At 31.6% G+C, this 21257-nt stretch overlaps 1 protein-coding gene across 2 annotated transcripts in view; it reads right to left on the bottom strand.

Annotated features, from left to right (window-relative positions):
• Positions 1-727: 727 nt before the first annotated feature.
• The window catches only part of LOC118195506 (uncharacterized), a 50185-nt gene continuing 29655 nt past the window's right edge, over positions 728-21257 (bottom strand). Inside the window, exons 5-8 of one of the 2 annotated variants that reach the window (XM_035366832.2) lie at positions 20377-20577; positions 16455-16697; positions 14541-14707; positions 728-4367 (exon numbers count right to left, since the gene is read on the bottom strand). In XM_035366832.2, the coding sequence (XP_035222723.1) occupies positions 4242-4367; positions 14541-14707; positions 16455-16697; positions 20377-20577 (737 nt within the window). In that variant the 3' untranslated portion in view covers positions 728-4241. Of the gene's footprint in view, positions 4368-14540; positions 14708-16454; positions 16701-20376; positions 20578-21257 lie in introns of both variants that reach the window. The other variant, XM_035366831.2, reaches the window with a different exon arrangement.

Raw genomic sequence — 21257 nt, forward strand, 5'->3', positions numbered from 1 at the left:
AGCACTATTGGTTAAAAAATTATGTTTTCCATTTTTTAGTAGCTAAAATTATTCAAATATTTTTCATTGACCTATTAGATTTTCTATAGATGTTTCATAAAAATTCATAAAAATCTTTCAGTTCTAGTTAACCGACCTAATTCCAATCCATCTTTACCCTTAGCTTTGAAGGAAATTATTTCATAGTTGTTTTCAATTTTCATCAATATATGGCGCCAGTACCTTGACTTCTTCCTCTCATTGTTATTGCCTGAGCACAGGCTTCTCTTTCATCATTTGCACTTCTACTGATGAAGAAAGGTTTTATGTTCAAATCATCGAAACTAGTCCTACAAATTTACGGATATTACACTGATTATTAACACCTCCAATAACATGTTAAACATGTTTTTCTATACAGATGGAATATGGAGCCTAACATTCTACACGTGGATGATTTTTAAGTATTAGAATTTTTTTTTCGGGGGGGGGGGTATAAAACTTGCAGAAATTCTGGAAAAAATTCGCGAGCTTTATCATAGTCAGATAGACTGCGCACTACCTTGGAGACATTTAATTTATACTCTCTCTTGGACTTTCAATAAAATACAATTTAACAAAATAAACTGTTAAATTCTAATTAGTTATAAAAAGCAAATTTATGGCCATAAGTAGTGTTGAAAATTGAATACGAAGTCTAGAAGAGAAATAAAAGAATAAATAAAGAATTAAGAAATAATTGGCAGTATTATCAGAAAAAATTACATTTATTAAATAATTCAATAACTATATTCATTAAATACAAGATTATAGAGCCCTTTATTTATAACAACGATACAAATAATAATCCAATAATACAATTCTTGCATTTGGTTAGCTCCAACAAATTAACACTCTTCTATTTAATCTATATCCTTGGATGTCTTTACAGCATATTTTTCAGTATGTAAAACAAAAACAGAGTTTTCTCTTGAAAGAAAAGTGATTTAACCATACTATACAGTGATTTAACCATCAATGTTTCTCTGTTATGTTACATAAATACTGAATTAAATTAATAAGAAATAAGTGTGGATTATCTATCGTACTAATACATAAAATGTACATATTCATTGTATATAAATAAAGTTAAACTCTAGTATCTTGCAGAAAATATGACAAACATCATAGTATTTCCGAAAATTACTTACAGTTTGAAAACTTCATTTCTAATACAATTTAAAACCAGTGAGCATGAATAAAAATTAAATATACAGCATAAATGCAAAAATGCAGAATACAATGATGAAATTACATAACAATGAAAAATGCAGTCGCATAGTTTCTTACATAAAAGATACCTCTCTTGAAAATCACTCAGTCCCAATATCAATGGTACAGATTTTTTTAAATTGGTCTATATCAGCATACCCGTAACAATATTTTAATGTCGCGAAACACAATAGGACAAATTTGATAATTATGAATAATGTGCTCTCAAGATTGAAAACAAAGAACCTAGATTATACTTTTATAAATATTTTTAAACTCTACGTTATGAATTATGATCTGATTTATTTTTTGGTCAAACGATTTTAAATGTTTTACTTTGAGACATAAAAATAATTACGGAAAAGGACACCAAACGACTATCTAAATTTTCTGCACGAAAATGAAGTCTTGTTCAATAAGTATATTTTAAACGGTAAGATAATAATATAAAAATAAATTTTTGAGCATTTCTAATTCTGAAATTATGATACGGACTTATAATTTTTTAATTAAAAATTAATAATTTATTTACACAATTAAAAATTTGAGCATTGAGTATTTATTTAGTAAATCTATAATAATGAAAATATATGTTATACATTTCTTTAATCTATATTTACAAAAAATGAGTAAAACTTCCGAATTTAAAAAATGTTAAAGATTTTATCAATTAAATTATACATACATGATATCCATATAATTAAAATCCAAAACAAATTCAAAAATAACATTCAGATATATTAAAGCAAAGAAAAAACGAAATCCCTTCAAAACGATGGCTGTTAAATTTCTCGCGAAATCATTCCTCAAAATGTCCTGGGAAAAATCATTTAGTTTTTAATTAAAAAATATTTTTCACATTTCTCGAATTCATGAAGTGGTTGTTTGCACTATTTTGACTAAGTTTTCTTTAATTCTGCCTTGCGTTACCTGTTTTTTGAAATTGCTCTTAATTATAACTTTGATTTTTAATTTTACGACAAAATGCAACGATTGTTTGCACTATTTTGAGCAAATTTAGTTTTTGTTTTATTTTAGTATATTTAAATATGACTTCTGAATTCAATTTTAATTTTAGTTTTAATTTTGCTAAATAATCACAGCAGTTTTCAAAATGTGATATACCTACCGTTTTATCAGAATTTTCAATCTACTATGAATACAAAAGGTACTACAAAATAGGAACAAGAACATAAGTTCTTGTTCCTATTTTGTAGTACTTATGTTCTTGTTCCTTTTCATGTTCTTTTTCCTTTTCATATCATTTCAAGAACTTATGTTCTTGTTCCTTTTCCTATATATATATATATATATATATATAATTTAAAAGCTTAGTAGTAATTACTATATAAAAAATACCTATTTGGTCTAAAAAAATTTTTGCGCAATATGCTGCAAAATTATATATATATTTGGTATAATGTTATAAAACTTGATTTAAGATTTGATTATTTCTCTGTAGAAGAGAATTAGAGAAATATTCAAATCTTAAATCAAGTTTTATGATATTATACCAAGAATATATACATTTCTTTAGCAAAATAGGAACAAGAATATTTGACAATAATATTTCCGGTGTGCAAATTCTACCTTACTACCTCCTATATAAAAAAAATAAGATCAATTGTAGTGCTTCATATTTTGTTGCAATCACTTCAATTATCAAGTCTGCAAATTTTTCGAAATGATTAGGGATATGTGAGGACGTAAAATTGCCCAATTTCAGCCTTAAATTAAATATGCTTTTTTATAATTTATTAATACTATATAAAGAATTATCTATAATAATAAAAGCAAGTGTAATGTGTCTGTCTGTCTGTCTGACCGAGCTCTCCAGCCAAATCTATCGCACGCAGGGACCTGGAATTTTTTATACGGAAGCACAAAGGGGCTGGCCACCAGACCTCGAAGCCCGATTTTCGATTTTTGAATTAGAAAAATTAAAAAAAAATTATTTATAATTAATTAATCACGGTTTTTTTGACTCACTGATATTATTATTTGTTTTCAAATAACGTTCGATTGTAACAATTGATTTCTTTATTCTAGCGTTAGTTTGCTGTTTTGACGATACATTAAATCGATTAATTACAATTCATTTCTTTTTTGTAGCTTGTGGGTGGGGGGGAAGAGAGAGAGACAGTCTACATGTCCTACACTACTATTCCTGCGCTATTCACTTATCTGCATTTTCTAAATGCACGGGCAACGCCGGGCGGGTACACCTAGTCAGATATATAATTGAATTCGAAATAAAACAAAAGTGTAGATTTTCAGGCCCATTCACTGGTGAACTTGGATTTCTTTCTTATTTTGTTCAAATAATAGCTTAAATTATTATAAAATGCAATATTGTGAAGGCACATTTTGCTATTCTAAATTAGTACATTCGAATTTCTCAGTATACATAAATTCATGTTCAGGCATACCCCGTTATTACAGTTACAAATCTTTTTTCTTATAACTGAACGTTTCCTGTATGAATTCAGGATATTGTCAGGATTTTATCAGTTATTTTGCCAAGCACATTTACTCCTTTTCTGTGTGTGGATAACATTTTGGTAATTATTATTACAATATTATACATTCTAATCACCATTAAATATTCAAGACAGAAGAACGGTCGTGTAAGTTCCATTTTAAATAAAAAGTTTAAAATCTTAGAAAATTCAAGATACTATATATATTCAATAGATTGTTGACGAACCGCAAAACTCATATGAATAATTTTTTATTTCTATATTTTGCGTATGGTCCTGGATTGGAACCTAACTTGCAGTATATTGAGGTATGCTAGCCGCACATGGATGCTTCACGGACACATTTTTCAGACTTTATGATACGACACAGAGCTACAGTTCAGATATAGATGAATAAAGTTTTGAGGTAGATGTTGGATGCATGTCGACAGATACCCGTGCGAAGCGACCGAAGTATGTTAATCTTCTGTCTTCCGGACACAAGCTTCGCATTGTTTTTTTAAATCTTAGATCATCTTTCTTTGTTCAATGCTACGAGTCACTGCAGCCACAACTGGTTGGTACAAGGTCTTCCAAAACTGTTTCGTACACTTGATGCTCTCCGTCATAAAGGATAACAGGCAGTGATTCTTTGCTTGTAACAGCACAACTTGAGGTCTAAAACAGATACGTGGAAAGGATTAAAAACTAGAATATTTAAAAATAGACCTTAAAAATAAAGCAATAAATTGCATAGTCTTTAAGGAAGTTTAATACTTGTTGGCTACCAGATATTTAATTCAATTTAAAGGAAAAAAAAAGATACGTTTCATATAAATTTGGGCAATGAACAACTTAACAACATAGCATGTGTTGGGCAGTTTTACCCAATATTCTGTTGAATAAAATTGCTACAGCATTAGTTTCCCCTCCCCTCCCCTAAAACAGAATTACAAGCTTTTAATGCCCTGAACACTAGTAATTCTATCCATCATTCTGGTAACAGAGTTACCAGTGTTTCCTACTATTCAACACTGGGTTGATTAGATTTAATAATTTAGAACAAAGAGTTTATTTCCAATTTTCACGGATTTCGTTTTTTAGAACAGCAAGGAAAACGATTTCCTTTACAAAATCTTCTTTTACATCTTCTCTTAATTTTCTGGAAAACTATTTTGTGCTTCCAAAATGCATTGGCTTTTGGATGCTACCCTAATTTACTCATAATTAAATGTGATTTTAGATCAATTTTTTATTAATTAAAATTTTTCATTTCAATAAAATTTAACAATTTAATAATTTTGATTTATTAATGCTCGCTAATTTTATTATTGGAATTTAAAACTCTACTACTGTAACACTGAAAACAAAACAAAATATACTGCGCGTTTTCATTAATTAAATAAAACTCGTAAATCTGTTAAAAAATGTTAAACTTTTATTTAAATAATAATCTTCAATCTATTGTTACGTTTTTTTCTTTTCTTACATCAGTTGTTGCGTTATTTTCTTCCTTCACTTTCGTACGGGGTTCGTGGATTTGGAGTGAATAATAATGACTTGATGTAGTATCGAAACACGCTTTATTTAGCCAATGTTAATCAGGACAGCTCTAAAAACACTTTTTACAGTCGTCGGGGATCTACTATAAACACGTTGCAACAATCAGTGACACAGCCTTCCCACTGTCAGGCAATAACGGTGGAGACAGCTTCACTGCAAAGCACCCGAGTACAGCTTCCAACTCTGGTTGGTTGTTCTCGGAACTTCACGTGCTCTCGAGACTCTCCACACGGTGCACTCGACGATACAGAAGAGTATAGCTCTCGACTCAGCACAGTCTATGACAAAATTCGACGATGCACTAATTTGCGATGCACTAATTTGCGATGCACTAAAAGACTCTCTCGATGCACTCGATGACCACCTCGGCACTAGACTTCGAGACACTCGCTCAATGACTATCAGCTCGCTAGACGAGGCACACACACTCTCGATGAGAGACACACACTTTTTGAGCCTATGACTTGCGCTAAAGCTGCAAAGTAATCTCTACAGATAATAAAAGAAAGAGTCTGTCTGTGTGTCTTTCGTTTGCGCTGCACTTAAGCTAATAGATCCACGGCTACGAAATTTGGTACATAGGTGCATCTAGACAAGAGCCAGTGCACCTCGAAGCGATTTTTTCGAAATTCGAATTTTTTTATTTATGTTTTGTGACGAAATCGCGTCATTTTGAGACATAATGGGCTATAGGAAAGCAAGATTTTACTCTAAACACTTCATTTTCACATCGTCATGAAACGTAGGCACTTTCACATTTTACGAACTTAAAATAAATTTCGTGTTTCAATAAATCGATTAAATACGAATTTATTTAACAAGGTGAGCTTAACACCTTTCCAACAGGATTTTTTTCTAAAAAAGTTTATTTTTAAATGTACAGTTTATTTTTCTTTGATTTTTGGACACTGTTAAGTTAGAATATAGCGCCACCTATTGGATAGGGAGAGAAACTCTCACTTGGCCATCTGGATTCGGCTAAGCAACATGCCAGAGCATGTATTAGATCTGAATAGTTAATTACTGTAAATAAATTAGTTAGTTCTTTTGCTATACAGTCCACTTATTAGTTTAGAATCATAGTACGTGGTCAGCAGAGCCGGAGAAGTGAACAAAATGCTGGCATTAGATAGAAACAAAACTTCGTTAAAAGCGAAACTAACTAGGTTAGAAAATGTAGTGAAGGAATATGATGATAGTTCGAATAAGAATGAAATTCAAATAAAGTATAGATCCCTTCAAAGCATTCAAATGGATATTAGAAACTTAAGGAATAGATATTTCGAAAGCGTTGATGAAAAAGATGTCACAGCTATTGATGAAGAAATCGCCGAAATGGAAGAAAGAACTGAAGTTCTGGAGGTAAGAATTATGGAAATTCTATCATCTATAGCACATTCTGAAAATGAAAATGATTGTAGTAAATTTGATCCTAAAGTACAAATACGTTTGCCAGAATTACCAATTCCTAAGTTTTCTGGTAAATATACCGAATGGAATAATTTTAAGCTTCAATTCGAAAACATCATAGCGAATAACACGCAAGTAACAGAAGTTCAGAAACTCTGCTATTTAAAGGCTGCATTAACTGATGAAGCAAAAAATCTTGAAACTGTTGATGATACTTTTAGTTCTCTATTTAAAGCTCTTCAAGATAGGTATGAAAATAAAAGAATATTAATTGAGACGCATATAAATTCAATAATGGATTTACGTACTTTAACATTCGAATCGTCTAAAGGAATAAGATATGTAATAGATAATGTTACTAAAAACGTTAGGGCTTTGAATGTTTTAAAATATGAGAAAAATAATTTATCGGATATTCTGTTATTAAATATCGTACTTCAGAAACTAGATTTTGGAACGCGCAAACAGTTTGAACTAAGCATTAATGCTACGGAAGTTCCTACTTTTGATGAATTAATTTCGTTTTTAGAGAAAAGATGTCAGTTATTGGATAACATTAACCGTATTATTAATAAAATGAAATATCCCTTAGAAAAAAGTTCGAAATCAAAGGCTCTGATGGTTAAAACCGATAGTGTTTCGATTTGTGTTATATGCAAAAATAATAATTCATCCACTGCATAAATGTGATTCATTTTTGAAATTAAATCCAAATCAAAGATATGAAATAGTTAAAACCCATAAATTGTGTCTAAACTGTCTCAGTAACGAGCATTTAATCGCAAAATGCATTTCTAAGTTCAGATGTTCGGAATGCCATAAAAAACACCATTCATTAATACATCGCCTGCTCAGAAATGGCGCCATTCAACATAAGTTAAACAAAACAAAAACGGAAGCAACGAGTGACGAAATTATAAACAAGAACGCAGATGTCTCTAATAAAAATCAATCAAGTTGTCTTTTGACACGCAGAAAAAACGTCTTATTGGCGACTGCAATAATATATATTTGCAATTCCGAAGGAAAAAGAATCCCAGTTCGCGCAATACTTGATAACGGCAGCATGAGTTGTTTCTTGTGTGAAGGAGTTGCTAATTTGTTAAATTTAAAGAAAGAAAGAATTTATGCATCTGTATCCGGAATTAATGAGAACGTTATAAATATTAATTATCAACTAGATGTACAGATTTCGAATAAGGATTTAACATATGTAAGATCAGTTAATTGCTTAGTTATTTCTAAAATAACCAATGTAACTCCATCAAGGTGTTTAGATGTGAAGTCATTAAATATTCCCATTGATATTGAATTAGCGGATCCGCAATTTGGAACACCTAATAAAATAGATATGTTACTAGGGGCCGAATTGTTCTTTGAGATTTTAAAAGAAGGAAAATTTCAATTAGAAAATCAACCGCTGATATTTCAAGAAACAGTTTTTGGATATATCGCGTCTGGTGCATGCAAGAGTGACTCAGAAGTAAGTAAATTATTGTGGTTTAGTTCTAAATAGTGAAGAAAGAGTTGAAGAAATTTTGCAAAGATTTTGGGAAGTTGAATCCATTGAAAATATCGAGGATGCTTTGAGTGAAGAAGAAAAATACTGTGAAGAAGATTTCAAGCGTACTCACTATAGACAAAATGATGGAAGATACGTAGTTCAGTTACCCATAAGGGAAGGTGTAGAATTAGGAGAATCGAAAACGCTGGCTGAGAAAAGATTGCATCAAGTGTGGAATCGACTAGAAAGCGATTCGAAGATGAAAACATTATATAAGAGTTTTATTAAAGAATATAAGGATCTAAATCACATGGAAGAAGTTCAAGAAATTGAAACATCCACTTGCAATTATCTTAGTCATCATGGAGTTTATCTGCCAGAGAAAGCCTCTACCAAGCTTCGCGTTGTGTTTAATGCATCCGCGGTTACTAGCAATGGAAAGTCACTGAACTCAATATTAAATGAAAGGGCGAATACCTCAAGAAGATTTATTTTCTATTATTATTAGATTTCGAAAATACAACTATGCATTAGGAGCTGATGTTCAGAAGATGTACAGACAAATACTTACTAAACCATCTCAACGAAACCTGCAGTTGATCTTGTGGAAGGAATCAGTTGGTAGTCCTGTGCAGACTTACCGTCTAAGGACTGTAACATACGGAACAGCAAGTGCACCATTCCTTGCAACAAGGGTTCTGAAGCAGTTAGCAATAGATGAAGCGACATACTTTCCTCATGCCTCAAGAGCCATACTGAAGGACTGTTACGTGGACGACATTATTACTGGAGCTAATACGATGCAAGAAGCCAAGGAGTTGCAGACACAGTTAACCTGTCTTCTAGAACGTGGTGGAATGCAGTTACACAAATGGTGTTCAAACAATCCAGAATTATTGAAGAATAAAGAAAGTGCTACTCAGGATTACTCCTTTCAAGTTACGGATAAGCCTCAGATTACAAAGGCCTTAGGAATGTCATGGAATACATCTACAGACTGTTTTTCTTACGATTTAAAGATACCTGACTTTGAAGAAACAGGCACGAAAAGAGATGTCTTATCAACGATAGGTCGCCTCTTTGATCCGTTAGGTTTAATTGGACCTGTTACGATAAAAGCTAAAATATTTCTACAAAAACTTTGGCTTCAAAAATTAAATTGGAATACACCTCTTCCTAAAAATTACTCTGAAGAATGGAAGGCATTTCAGCATAGTCTCAAAATAGTCAACGATTATCGCATCTCCAGATTTGTTCTAACCAATGGATTACAACAAATAGAAATTATAGGATTCTGTGATGCTAGTCAGAAAGCCTATGGTGCTGCAATTTATGTGAAATGTATGTCATCTTCAAATGAATGTTCATCAAGACTTCTGTGCAGCAAGTCTCGTGTGTCACCTCTGAAGTCAATTACCATTCCTCGTTTGGAACTTTGTGGTGTAGTTCTGTTGGTAAAACTAATGAAAAGAATACTAGAGGCCATTCAGCTACCTATAGTCAAGGTGTATTACTTCACCGATTCGTCAATAGTGTTAGCATGGATTAAGAAGGAACCTTATCAACTAAAGACAATTGTTGCTAATAGAGTATCTGTTATTCGAAGCATGACTGCGATTCATGAGTGGTACCATGTTAGCACTCACAATAATCCAGCTGATTTAATATCACGTGGAGCTGAACCTAAAGATCTTCTTCATAATGATTTATGGTGGTGTGGACCAACTTTCTTGACTAAGGAGAGGTTTCTGACTAATCCTTGTGAAGTAATTTCATTTGATATGGATAATGTGGAATACGTCAAAGAACTCAAACTTAAGGATAATGACTTAGTTAATCTAAATGTGAACTCTAATTCCCTTGTTTTAGATCATATTCTTAACATTAGTAATAACTATATTCGTATTATTCGTGTGTTAAGTTTTGTTTGTAGATTTTTAGCCAATTGTAAGGGAAAACATTTAATAGGTTCTCTAACTGTTAAAGAATTGGATGACGCTGAGAAAATCATTATCAGGTATGTACAGTTACAGCATTTTAGCAAGGATATTCTGTCTTTAAAAAATAAGAATTGTGTTTCTTCCAAAAGTAAGTTAAAATTTTTATGTCCATTTCTAGATAATGATTCTCTTCTGAGAGTAGGAGGCAGACTTGCCAATAGTAATCTTAATTACAACCAAAAGTTTCCTTATGTAATGCCAAAAGATCATGTATTTACTAGATTAATTTTTCAGTATTACCATGTTAAATATTTACATCTTGGTGCTCAAGCACTATTGCATCAGGTTCGTAGTAAATTTTGGGTTATTAATGGTCGAGAAAGGTTGTACATGAATGTGTAACATGTTTTAAGGTTAAACCAATTGTATGTGAACAACTTATGGGAAATTTACCTAGTCAGAGAGTTAATCCAGGGTTTGTATTTAATACGTGTGGACTTGACTTTTCTGGTCCATTCCTCATCAAGTATAAAAATCAGAGAAAGGGTAATTATGCAAAGGTTTACGTTGCTATATTCATTTGTTTAGCTACTAAAGCAATACATTTAGAGGTAGTAACTGATTTAACCACAGATTCATTACTTGCTACTATTAAAAGATTTATTGCTAGACGTGGAAAATGTAATACCATAATGTCAGATAATGGTACTAATATGGTTGGTGCAAAATCAGAACTGAAAAAGTTGCATAGCTTTGTCCTTAAATCTAATTCTGATATAGCAGATTTCTTAACATCTGAAGGTATAAATTGGAAACTAATTCCACCTAGAGCACCAAATTTCGGTGGTTTATGGGAAGCTGGTATTAAGTCATTTAAATATCATCTTCAACGTACAATCGGCAGTTATAAATTAACTTTAGAAGAATTTTGGACTGTTGTCACACAGATTGAAGGTATTCTCAATTCTCGTCCAATTTTACCTTTATCAACAGATGCGAATGACGTTGAAGCCTTAACGCCGGGTCATTTTTTAATTGGACGTTCCATTACTTCATATCCTGAACCAGATTTATCTCATCTTACAGATAATAGACTTTCTAAATGGCAAGTTATTACCAAATTCATTCAAGTTATTTGGAAACTTTGGCAAACTGATTATTTAAATCATCTACAATAACTCACCAAATGGTTTATTAATAAAGAAAATTTAAAGGCAGGTATGTTAGTTGTGTTAAAGGAAGATAATCTTCCGCCATTTAAATGGTCTTTAGCAAGAATTCTAGAAGTTTTACCTGGTAAAGATAATAAGGCCAGAGTTGTTAAAGTGAAAACATCAAATGGTGTGTATATTCGATGTATTAGTAAAATTTGTTTATTACCTATCCAGGATAATAATGCTTAGTTTACATTATTATGTTCTTATTGAAAATTGTGCTTTACATTAAAATGGAACTGTTTAAAGAATAAGTTCGATTGTAGAATAGTGAATGTTTATGTTTTTAAAATGTTGCATTATTTTATATTATATTCATGATGAAATTATCTATCAGCTTTCATATTGTATTGTAGAATTAGTTGTTCTTGATTTGTTAAATTGTATGTTTGTTTGTAATTTACATGTTGAAATTTGTAATTTCAACTAGCGGCGGCATGTTAAGTTAGAATATAGCGCCACCTATTGGATAGGGAGAGAAACTCTCACTTGGCCATCAGGATTCGGCTAAGCAACATGCCAGAGCATGTATTAGATCTGAATAGTTAATTACTGTAAATAAATTAGTTAGTTCTTTTGCTATACAGTCCACTTATTAGTTTAGAATCATAGTACAGACACGTTAAACTTTCATCCTTGCGACTGCTTTTACAAAAAGAATTTTGGAAAAATGATAATATTTAGTATTTAAAAAAAATAAATGAAGCTTCCGAGTACACTTCTCATATCTTGCATCTTTAAAAATGTGATTTTGGCAACAATTTTCCTTTCTTATTGTTGTTGATAGATTTTTGATGAAATCAGATCATTTTGAATAGTTTCATTCTTTTAGAAATATGGGTTTGGCAAGAATTTTTCATCGTATTTCTTGTGTCACTGTTTTTAAGAGGTTAGCATATTTCATTGTCATTTTTTATATATATAATACTTTTTTATATTTAATAAATGAAGGTAACACACAAAACGTTAAAAAAAACTCCTCTTTAGACGAAATTTAATATGTGAAAATTTTCAGATTTATTTTAAAATTTATTTTTATTTATTTATTTATTTATTTTTGATGAAGTTGTTCTTCAGAGTAAAATTCTGCGCAGTTTTTAAATTTAACATTTGGTGTTCCCTTCAGGCATTTTTTCTGTACATTTAAAAACCAGACGAAGGCTGGCAGGGTAGCTGCTAGTAAACCAATAATTCATAATAATATATATTTACAATAAGAAAGTTTTCCATATAAAATTTTCTTCTTATAAATTATTCGTTTATATATATATATATATATATATGTACTATATATATATATATAGTTCGCTGATTTTGTTAATAAATAATAGAATGACTAAATATGGGAGATAAATGAGCAATCTTATATGAAGGACAACATTCTAATAACTAGACATGAGCAACTTCTAGTGGAAAATAAAGGTATTTGTATCCTCAGGGGCAACACATTATTTTTAAATCTCTTAGTTTGTTGGCCATTTTGAGATGTAAATATATGTATATGTTAACGGCAAAGTATAAAATCAGGCCATTATAAAGAATACCTAGCTACTTTATTGAACCCGAAAACTGACCAGCAGTGTATGAAAGGATTAAATATTTCACACATTTCCGAGGCATTTTACAGAATGCCAAATGACAAAACTCCAAAGTATAAACTACATCTCCATATTACATACAGTGCCTAGGAAAAGTAAATAATAATTCGTGCAATATATTGGCAGTTGTAATGAGTGTGACAGGGGATAGTCTTTACCAACATGGAACTTCTGAAAGAATTTTAAAAGTTATATACGAGATCACAGTTTATTTTATGTTCTAAGAACTTGCTCAGAATTCCTGACCACGAAATTCTTCTGTAGTCAGTTGCAATTGTTCAGTCCAATGGGAACGGCCAAGGATTCGTACAGTGTATGTGCAAAACAATATACCGAACCATGCAACGTCTTTGTGTGAAAAAAGTAATGAAATTAATTCGAAATGTCATTCAAGCCTACCATGTTGCAACAAATAGGTTAACTTTAATTTCTTTCTTTTTATGTGAAGATTTTGTTAATTTTTATTAATAAAGGCATAAATTTTGTTTCGTGAAACTTTAATTTTTTAATACATTTTTTAAAATTTTTTAATGGCTCTCTTTCATTACTTTTTCAAGATCACTTTTTGTATCTGAGGAATGAATGTCTTTAAATAATAGTCTTATCATGACCATTTCGTCATACTTTACCTAAAGAGCATTAGTCATTTTATACATTGCCTAGGTAAGATATGTAATAATTCTCATATTTCATAATTTGCTTAAAAACGCCAAGCATTCTATAAAATGCCTAGGTATTCTACAGTGTTACGATTTGATCAAAGAGGCCTAAACCCGCTTTGCAGTAAATTACCTTCCCCGCAAAGAGGTTTTAGGGTTGCCAGAAAATAGCAAGGAAAGGCAAGATTGCCAGAATTAGTGCCAAATCGTCCATTTGGCAACATTTGGCGACAAAATTGGAGATATGCCATAGACGGAGTGAGAATATTCTGGAACGAATTCCAACCAGTTTGCCCCGGAGTGTTCTTGAAGGCAGGCCAAAAGCTATATGAACCCTGCCTGTACACGGAGTAGCATTGTGTCGTGAGTTTTATCGTGAAGAGTGTCTTGAGTTCGAGAGCGATCGACCGAGTGGGGGACTTGTATTTAATGTTCTGCCGTGAAGCTGTCTTCACCGTTATAGCCTGATAGCAGAAAGGCTGTGTTGTTGATTTTTCAGCGGGTTTATCGTAGTCTTTCGACGATTGTAAACGTATCTTTGGAACTCTCCTGTAAAATACTGGCGAATAAATAGTGTTTTCATTCTTCGTCAAGTGTTGTCAATTATAGAACGCAACAATAGAATGCCGATATTTCATACTTTGAATGTACCATATGTAGATATACATTTAATGAATTTTTATTGGAGATATGCATTTTGATTTTCAAGTAAAAATTTAAAATTAGCTAGTAACAGCAACAAATTGGAGAACTGAAATGATTTAATTATCTCGAGATGTTGCACCGTCTAAGCTTTGATGCTTAAATTAAAATGCATAATTATGACTGCTTAGGATTATTTTACAATCACACGGCTGTTATTTACTTATCCTATGACTTAAATGACTTTTCATTTAAGCATCAAGAAAATTAATTCTGTTATTTTGAAGTCGATTTAAGAGAAGGATTAAAAATGATACTTGCCGAATCATCTATCTTTGTTCGAAGAAGATTAGCTATCCATTTTGAATTTGAATCCATTTTTGAAGCAACATGTCGTTGACGTGGAATTTGAACCCCTCTACAACCACCATTGCAAAATGTCCAGAGAACTCCCTGAGGCCATAATATGTACTCGTCTAGTCCAAGTTCTGAAAAATATTTTTAAAAGATATAACACCTAAAAAATCCGATATATTTCAGCCAGCGCTATTTCTGAGTGAAATGCCATTTGTTCAAACATTTTTACTTAAAATTTACCTAAACTATTTCATTGAATTTCCCTAAAGCATTTCCTGGAACTGAGAAACAGAATTTACTCTAAAGAATAATGCTTAATTTACACGAAAGGATAAATGAATACTGTTTGCTATTGCAAGTGTGCAACTATTTCTTAGTAATTGTTGAATAATATTCAACAGTTCTAAAGTATTTCATGAAGTAAATATTATTGGTTCTTGAGTACTTCACAAAGTAATATTGACAGATCATAAAAAATTCATAATATTAATTGATTTATTTATGAACTCTGAGCTACTGAGGCTATTCGCACATCTTTTAAGAGGTTTTAGTTTGCTAGAAAAAATCTGCTTGATTTTTTTAACGGCTACTATAGTTTTGAACCTATAAATTATGGTCTGTTACTTGAAAGTTTTGTTTACATGCAAAATGCAGCTTTTATAGAAGCAATGGAAGGCTATGCTTATACTCTTTCCGAAGAAAATATTTCGTAGCTAGTTATGTAAAAATGTGCTATGAAAGCCATGGTTTTTCGATATCTAAATCTGCGATAGTTAATATTGTCAACAATAAAAGAAGAAAACTTGAAAGTTTGGCTTCAAGTGGAAAAATTGCTGAATGTTTCGAATGTTGCAAAGGTAAGATCTTTAATGTTAAAGGAAAATCCGCTAAGTCAAATGACAGTTGTAAAATCCTTTAACTTCTCAGGTCAACTATAAGCAAAGTGATTAATGCTGATTTGAATTTTAGAATAGTGAAAAAACATAATGTGCACGGTCTATCTTCGTGACCTAGTGCGAATGCAGAACGCCCTGGAGAATTCATTATGAGAAACATTTGTCTGGAAAAAAAAATGGAAAAGTCCCTACTAATGTCAAGATATCCCTACTAATGTCAAAATAGATGAATCTTGGATGCCTTTAAATGACTGCTATAAAAAAGATCCATTTATTATTTATCAAAGAGGATTTATAAAGTATTATTAAGTACTTTACAATATGAATCAATTGATTATAAAATATTATTCAGTATAATATTAACTGATTCTAAAGTATTCATGATTTTAACTAGTTCTAAAGTATTCTGCAAAATAATATAAACTGATTTTAAATTAACTTTAAAGTAAAACTAACTTTAAAGTAGTTTTAGTTATACTAGTTTATATTAGTTTATATTATTAGTGGACTTTAAAGTATTCTACAAAATAACAGTGACTAGTTTTAAAATGTATTACAAAGTAAAAGTAATTCATTTTAAAGCATTAATATTTGTTAATTCTAAATTATTTACAATGTTAACTGATTCTAAAGTATTTTACAAAATAATAGTAACTGGTTCTAAAGTATTCTACAAAGTAATATAAACTGATTTTGAATTATTTATATATTATTAGCTGACTCTAAAATTTTCTATAAAATAATATTAACTAGTTTTAAATTGTATTACAAAGTAAAATTAATTCGTTTAAAAACATTAGTGTTAATTAATTCTAAATTATTTACAATATTAAGTGATTCTAAAGTATTTTAGCAAATAACATTAACTGGGTTTTAAAGAATTTTACCGAATAATATTAATTTATTCTTAAATATTTTACAAAACAATATTAGCAAGTTTTAAATTATTATAAAACTAGATTGAACTAACTGCGTTACTTACCAGCAAATGATACATAAATTTCTTCCTTCTGGCACATGTTCTGTACATCATTTCTATTGGACCGCTTCCTGATGACCCTTTCATTTAACCTGCTTGCTGGTACATCAAATTCTGGAAAATCCAGTGGGATTTCTGCTGTCTGCAAGTCCAACGTAGGATATGTTTCGTTGTCAAACAAGGAAGATTCATTTTCTCCCATTTCTGGATGCAGTTCCACAATATTTGGGAAGGGTGGTTCTTGAGCTGCTAATAAAAGTATATTACAAGAAATCTCGAGGAAGAAAGAGAAAGATACATAATAGAAAGATATAAATTAACACCATTTTACAGTACAATGAAATATTTGTTCACATATTTAATTAGCTTCTGATAGGCGATCCGCGTTCGAAATGTTCGGAGTCAAAACCAATTTTTCCACAAAAATGAATGCTAAATGAATTAATTTTTTATTTGAACACAGGTAATTGCTTAGTTAAAATTTACACCACACCAATACTTAGTGCTTAAGTTAATAACCGAAAACTAACGAAAACCATTAACTCTGTGACCAAAAAAATGTAAACAGATAAAACAGACAAAACATTTAATTTAATGTGCCCGTGCCCGTATGAAGGGAACTGTCAGGCAGAAGTTGAAAGTTACGATGAAGGGAAAAAGAACAGATGATATTGTTTGTATGAGGAGTCCCTTTCGTAAATCATCACGTAACTGTCTTTCTAGGCCTCTTCTTTCGCATTTTCTTTGTCTCTTAGCATCACTCGACTCTGCTTGAGACTCACTGGACTTCCGTTCCACTCAAATCCTTGTAGAGTATTCGTTTATTTTTATTAACCAGTTATTTTATGTTTAATGATTTTTACCGTCTTTCTTGCTTTCCGCCTTCCTGCTAGAACGCTGATTTCTAGTTCTCGCCTACTCAAATGAGGTAGAAAGATATATTTTTTAAAGAATATTCGATATTAGATCTGAGATAACTTTGTGCGTTTTTCTGTCTCTGTAGCCGTTGGGCTAATTGCAATTTACTACGTTCAGTTCTTTACTTTTGTTTTGCGCCGTAAGTTCTGGCTGGTTCTGTAAGCACAAACTGTGCCTTCTGTTAAATTATCTGAGTTAATAAAATGGTCTTTTACACACTTTCTAAGCCTCTGTTGTAATTTACAAGCCATAACAAGAAGTCCCTTGAGTCATCATAGTTTTCATTCAGTTTGTTTTACCAAAAGAGAATGAGACTTTATAACTTGTCCAGTGTAATATGTTGTTGCCCGCGTTTTTTAAAATATATTTAAAGTAAGGCACATCATTGTCACTGAAAATGCTTATTTTGTTGCTTGATACATTTGGCTTATATTTATTGTTGCATAAAACTTTGCACATAACACCATTTTGAGCAAATTTTGCAAATCAAAGTTATAGGTTCATCTTTTCTGCCTTCCACTCACTCTGAAGATATTTGCCATTTTTCCCGTAATTGCCTTTTGTTTGTGCCAGTTTCTGAAGTTATTCCAGTTATTTCTTACTGTGCTCATTTTTATAATCTTTCAGTGACTCCTCCAAATCTTCATTGTCAAACTGAAAGCCAATAGTTTGGTTTGGAGACAGAATGTCATAGATAAGAAGTAAAGGAAAAAAAAATAACTCTTCCTCGTCGAAGCTCTCAAAATCTTTGCCTGCATCACAATCTGGCATTGTTTCCTCCAGGAATTTATAGTCCTGTAAGGTCTCTTGCTAACAGACTTTGATAATGAGAATTAAGGAACGAAACGTATTCAGATTGCTTTTCCAGATGTTTCTGAGCGTTAATCCAATAACATGTTTCTAAACGCTTCTGTTGCTGATTTCAGTGTTTCTAGACTCAGTTTGTTAGCGGAGAGTATTGTTTGTCGTCACCTGAGACTGCGCTCAATAAACATAAATGTATCTTCTAGCATTCAGGTGTATATGCAGGATTATAACAGAAGGAATGTTACATATGTGTTCGTAAGGAAATACGAACATTATTTACACGATTAAACAAATATTTAATAGACAAGGCTTATGACGCTAAAAACATCTTATCATCTTTTATTAATTAGTTTGATGCTACAATGCATTGCATAATACCAACATTAAAATAGATTGGGCAACTAAATCCTCATATTCTTCAATCCCATAAATACAGCGAAAGATAAGAGATTCGAAAAACTCTAATTTTCGCGCTTTTTCATCATTCGAATCTTTCTAATACTAACTTAATCCTTAACGCAAAAACGTAGGTAACGACTCTCAACTAGGCGCCAAGTGTGCTGGTCATTACACCACGAAGGCATGCTAAGAAGGCGGGAGAAATACCTTATAGGCACACCTTGTTCCAACATTTAAAACTCTACGATCTGTAGGTACGGCATTACTTCCCAATAATAGACACCCACCGGATCAGACATTTTGTCCTTTAAATAGAAGTGTCCCTTCTTCAGAGGGTACATACCAAAATCATGTATAATTTAATCAGAAATTCAGTTTGCATCAAGCTTTAAATAAATTACATATAAATAAGTAACATAGTCACAGGTATTTATTTGAATTTGAAGTTAATGAAGATAAGTCTTAATAATTAAAAACGTTCACTTTTGCAAAAATGTGCGAATTGAACAACAGTGTTTTGTACTGACAGAAATAATGCTTTTCGCTAGTTTGTTTGAAAATCGGTACATTACAAGCATTTTTTTTTCACGTGGATGTTAAAGTCACTGACGATTGTATGTGCTTCGCTGTCACCAACAGTTATCATGGATTTTTCTGTTTATTGGGAGGGGTATTTTAAGGCATCTGTATTAGTTTTTGTGTTACACTTTGTCTGACTTTTCTTCGTCTTCCTCATTGCTCCCCAAGCCATTTTTATTAAAGTTTACATCACGCTCAAGTTGGAAATAAAAGATTTTACGCCATCACTGGTGTCTTCGGAAGATATCGATTTCCGAATATTCTTGCATATAGGCACTGCTACTGACTTTGACAAATTCAAACAATTCATTTTCATCAGTAGTACTTTCACTGAAGGCACTCAAAAGAGATATTTCAAAGCCTGCTTTCTTGAAACAGTGCTTAACAAAATTTTGTGATACGAATTTATCAGACTTTGTTATCCATTGAATGGCATTCAATATATTGACAGATTTTGCAAGCTGATCGCTGTTTCTGCAAGCAGCTTGACCAAAGCACACGCCGTAAAAACATAAGCTTCTAATTATATCTCGGTTCAAAGGCTAGGTGGAAAGCCCCTAATTTCACTGATTTCAATTTTACCTTTGTTGAATGAGCAAGCAAATTGTCAAATAATAGCAGAATCTCAACTTTTTTTTTTTTTTTTTGTTTTTTTGTTTTCAGGCATTGTTTGATCAAGAGTAATCAACCATTCTGACATTATGCTTCGCGTCATCAATGACATTTTATTATGATGCTAATGATACGATGAACGTTTCGGATTTCTTTGTTTGAAACATCTTGGTTAGGTCTTTCAATAATAGATCTTTCAAAATGGCACACATTCTTGGTATAAAAATCAGAATATATTCTTATATCCGCATAATTTTTGCCTAGTGAATGAAGTGTGCGATCAGCCAGCAATGACTGAAAAGTCAGAAGGTTAAAGTTAAAAGTAATATACAGGTATGACCCAAACAATCCATGTTTCGCAGCCGTTTTTCTTTTCCCCTTCCCTTCCCTTATCTTTTCTTTTTTTCTATTTTTCATCTCATCAAAGTTCGAGTCGCATGTCTTCTAAACGCAAAAATGTTCTTAAAGTAATAATTGAGGAAAATAACCTGTGGTAATGACTTTAATGATAACTTTTATATTATTTACTTGTACAATTTGTGTTTTACTATATTTGAGACACAATTTGGGAGTGAAATTATTAGTAGAGTAAACACTAATACAAACTTACGAGTTCCTGATGAGCAATTCAAGTTCTGAAAATATAAATTAGGATTCAGTTTGTTTCCATAGGCATCCTGAACTTCGACATCGAATCCAAAATTCTTGTTACTGTGATGCAACCAATGATTGAGCGGCTCCATCACATTGAACTCAACCCAACCTTCGTCGTCGACGGAGATAGTCCTGGAATCTACGAGACGCTTCTTTTCTATAAATAAATAAATGATGTCTGTGAAAATGCTGTATATATAAAAAAATTCTAAATATTTATTATATATTTTATCAGATTTTTGTGATTAACTATTTGAATTTTGATGTAGACAAAGTCTCCTTAAATTTTAATATTTTAAATAGTAGTTTAAAAATAAATGCACATTTTCTTCCTTTAACACCGTGCTACGAATTGCTAAACAAACTATAAACACAGGATTCGTTTTAAATCACGTGAATTTGCAGTACTTGATAGAGCTTGATAAATTTGAAGGTTTGATAGAGTCTTTTCCCTCAGCTGCGGAAGTGAAAATATGAAGGGGAAACATATTGTTACGTGCGTAAGGGTTCGTAATAGATTTAATGCGCAAGCCCGATAATAGGTTAATAAAATTTATTCTTATCAAAAGAAATGTATCAGAACTCTGGAATTTTCCTCGAGATATTCGTACAAGTGTTCACAATATCACGCAGTATAAACAGTAGTTATACTTCAAACTACTAAAAACGTTAAATAGAACGCAATGCAAAGCGCATCTAAAGAAGAAGCTAACTCGGGTATCTCAGTTCACGTGGAGCTAAACAACTCGCAACAATAACTAAGCAACTGAGAGCAGATGCTCTCTCTTCGTCCATAAATAGTTTTCAATCGCCCGAGAGATATTTCTAGTACTTTCT

The sequence above is a fragment of the Stegodyphus dumicola genome, chromosome 6 (assembly GCF_044657685.1).
Source record: "Stegodyphus dumicola isolate Sdum_Otavi_A_Nest chromosome 6, ASM4465768v1".
Lineage (NCBI taxonomy): Eukaryota > Metazoa > Arthropoda > Arachnida > Araneae > Eresidae > Stegodyphus > Stegodyphus dumicola.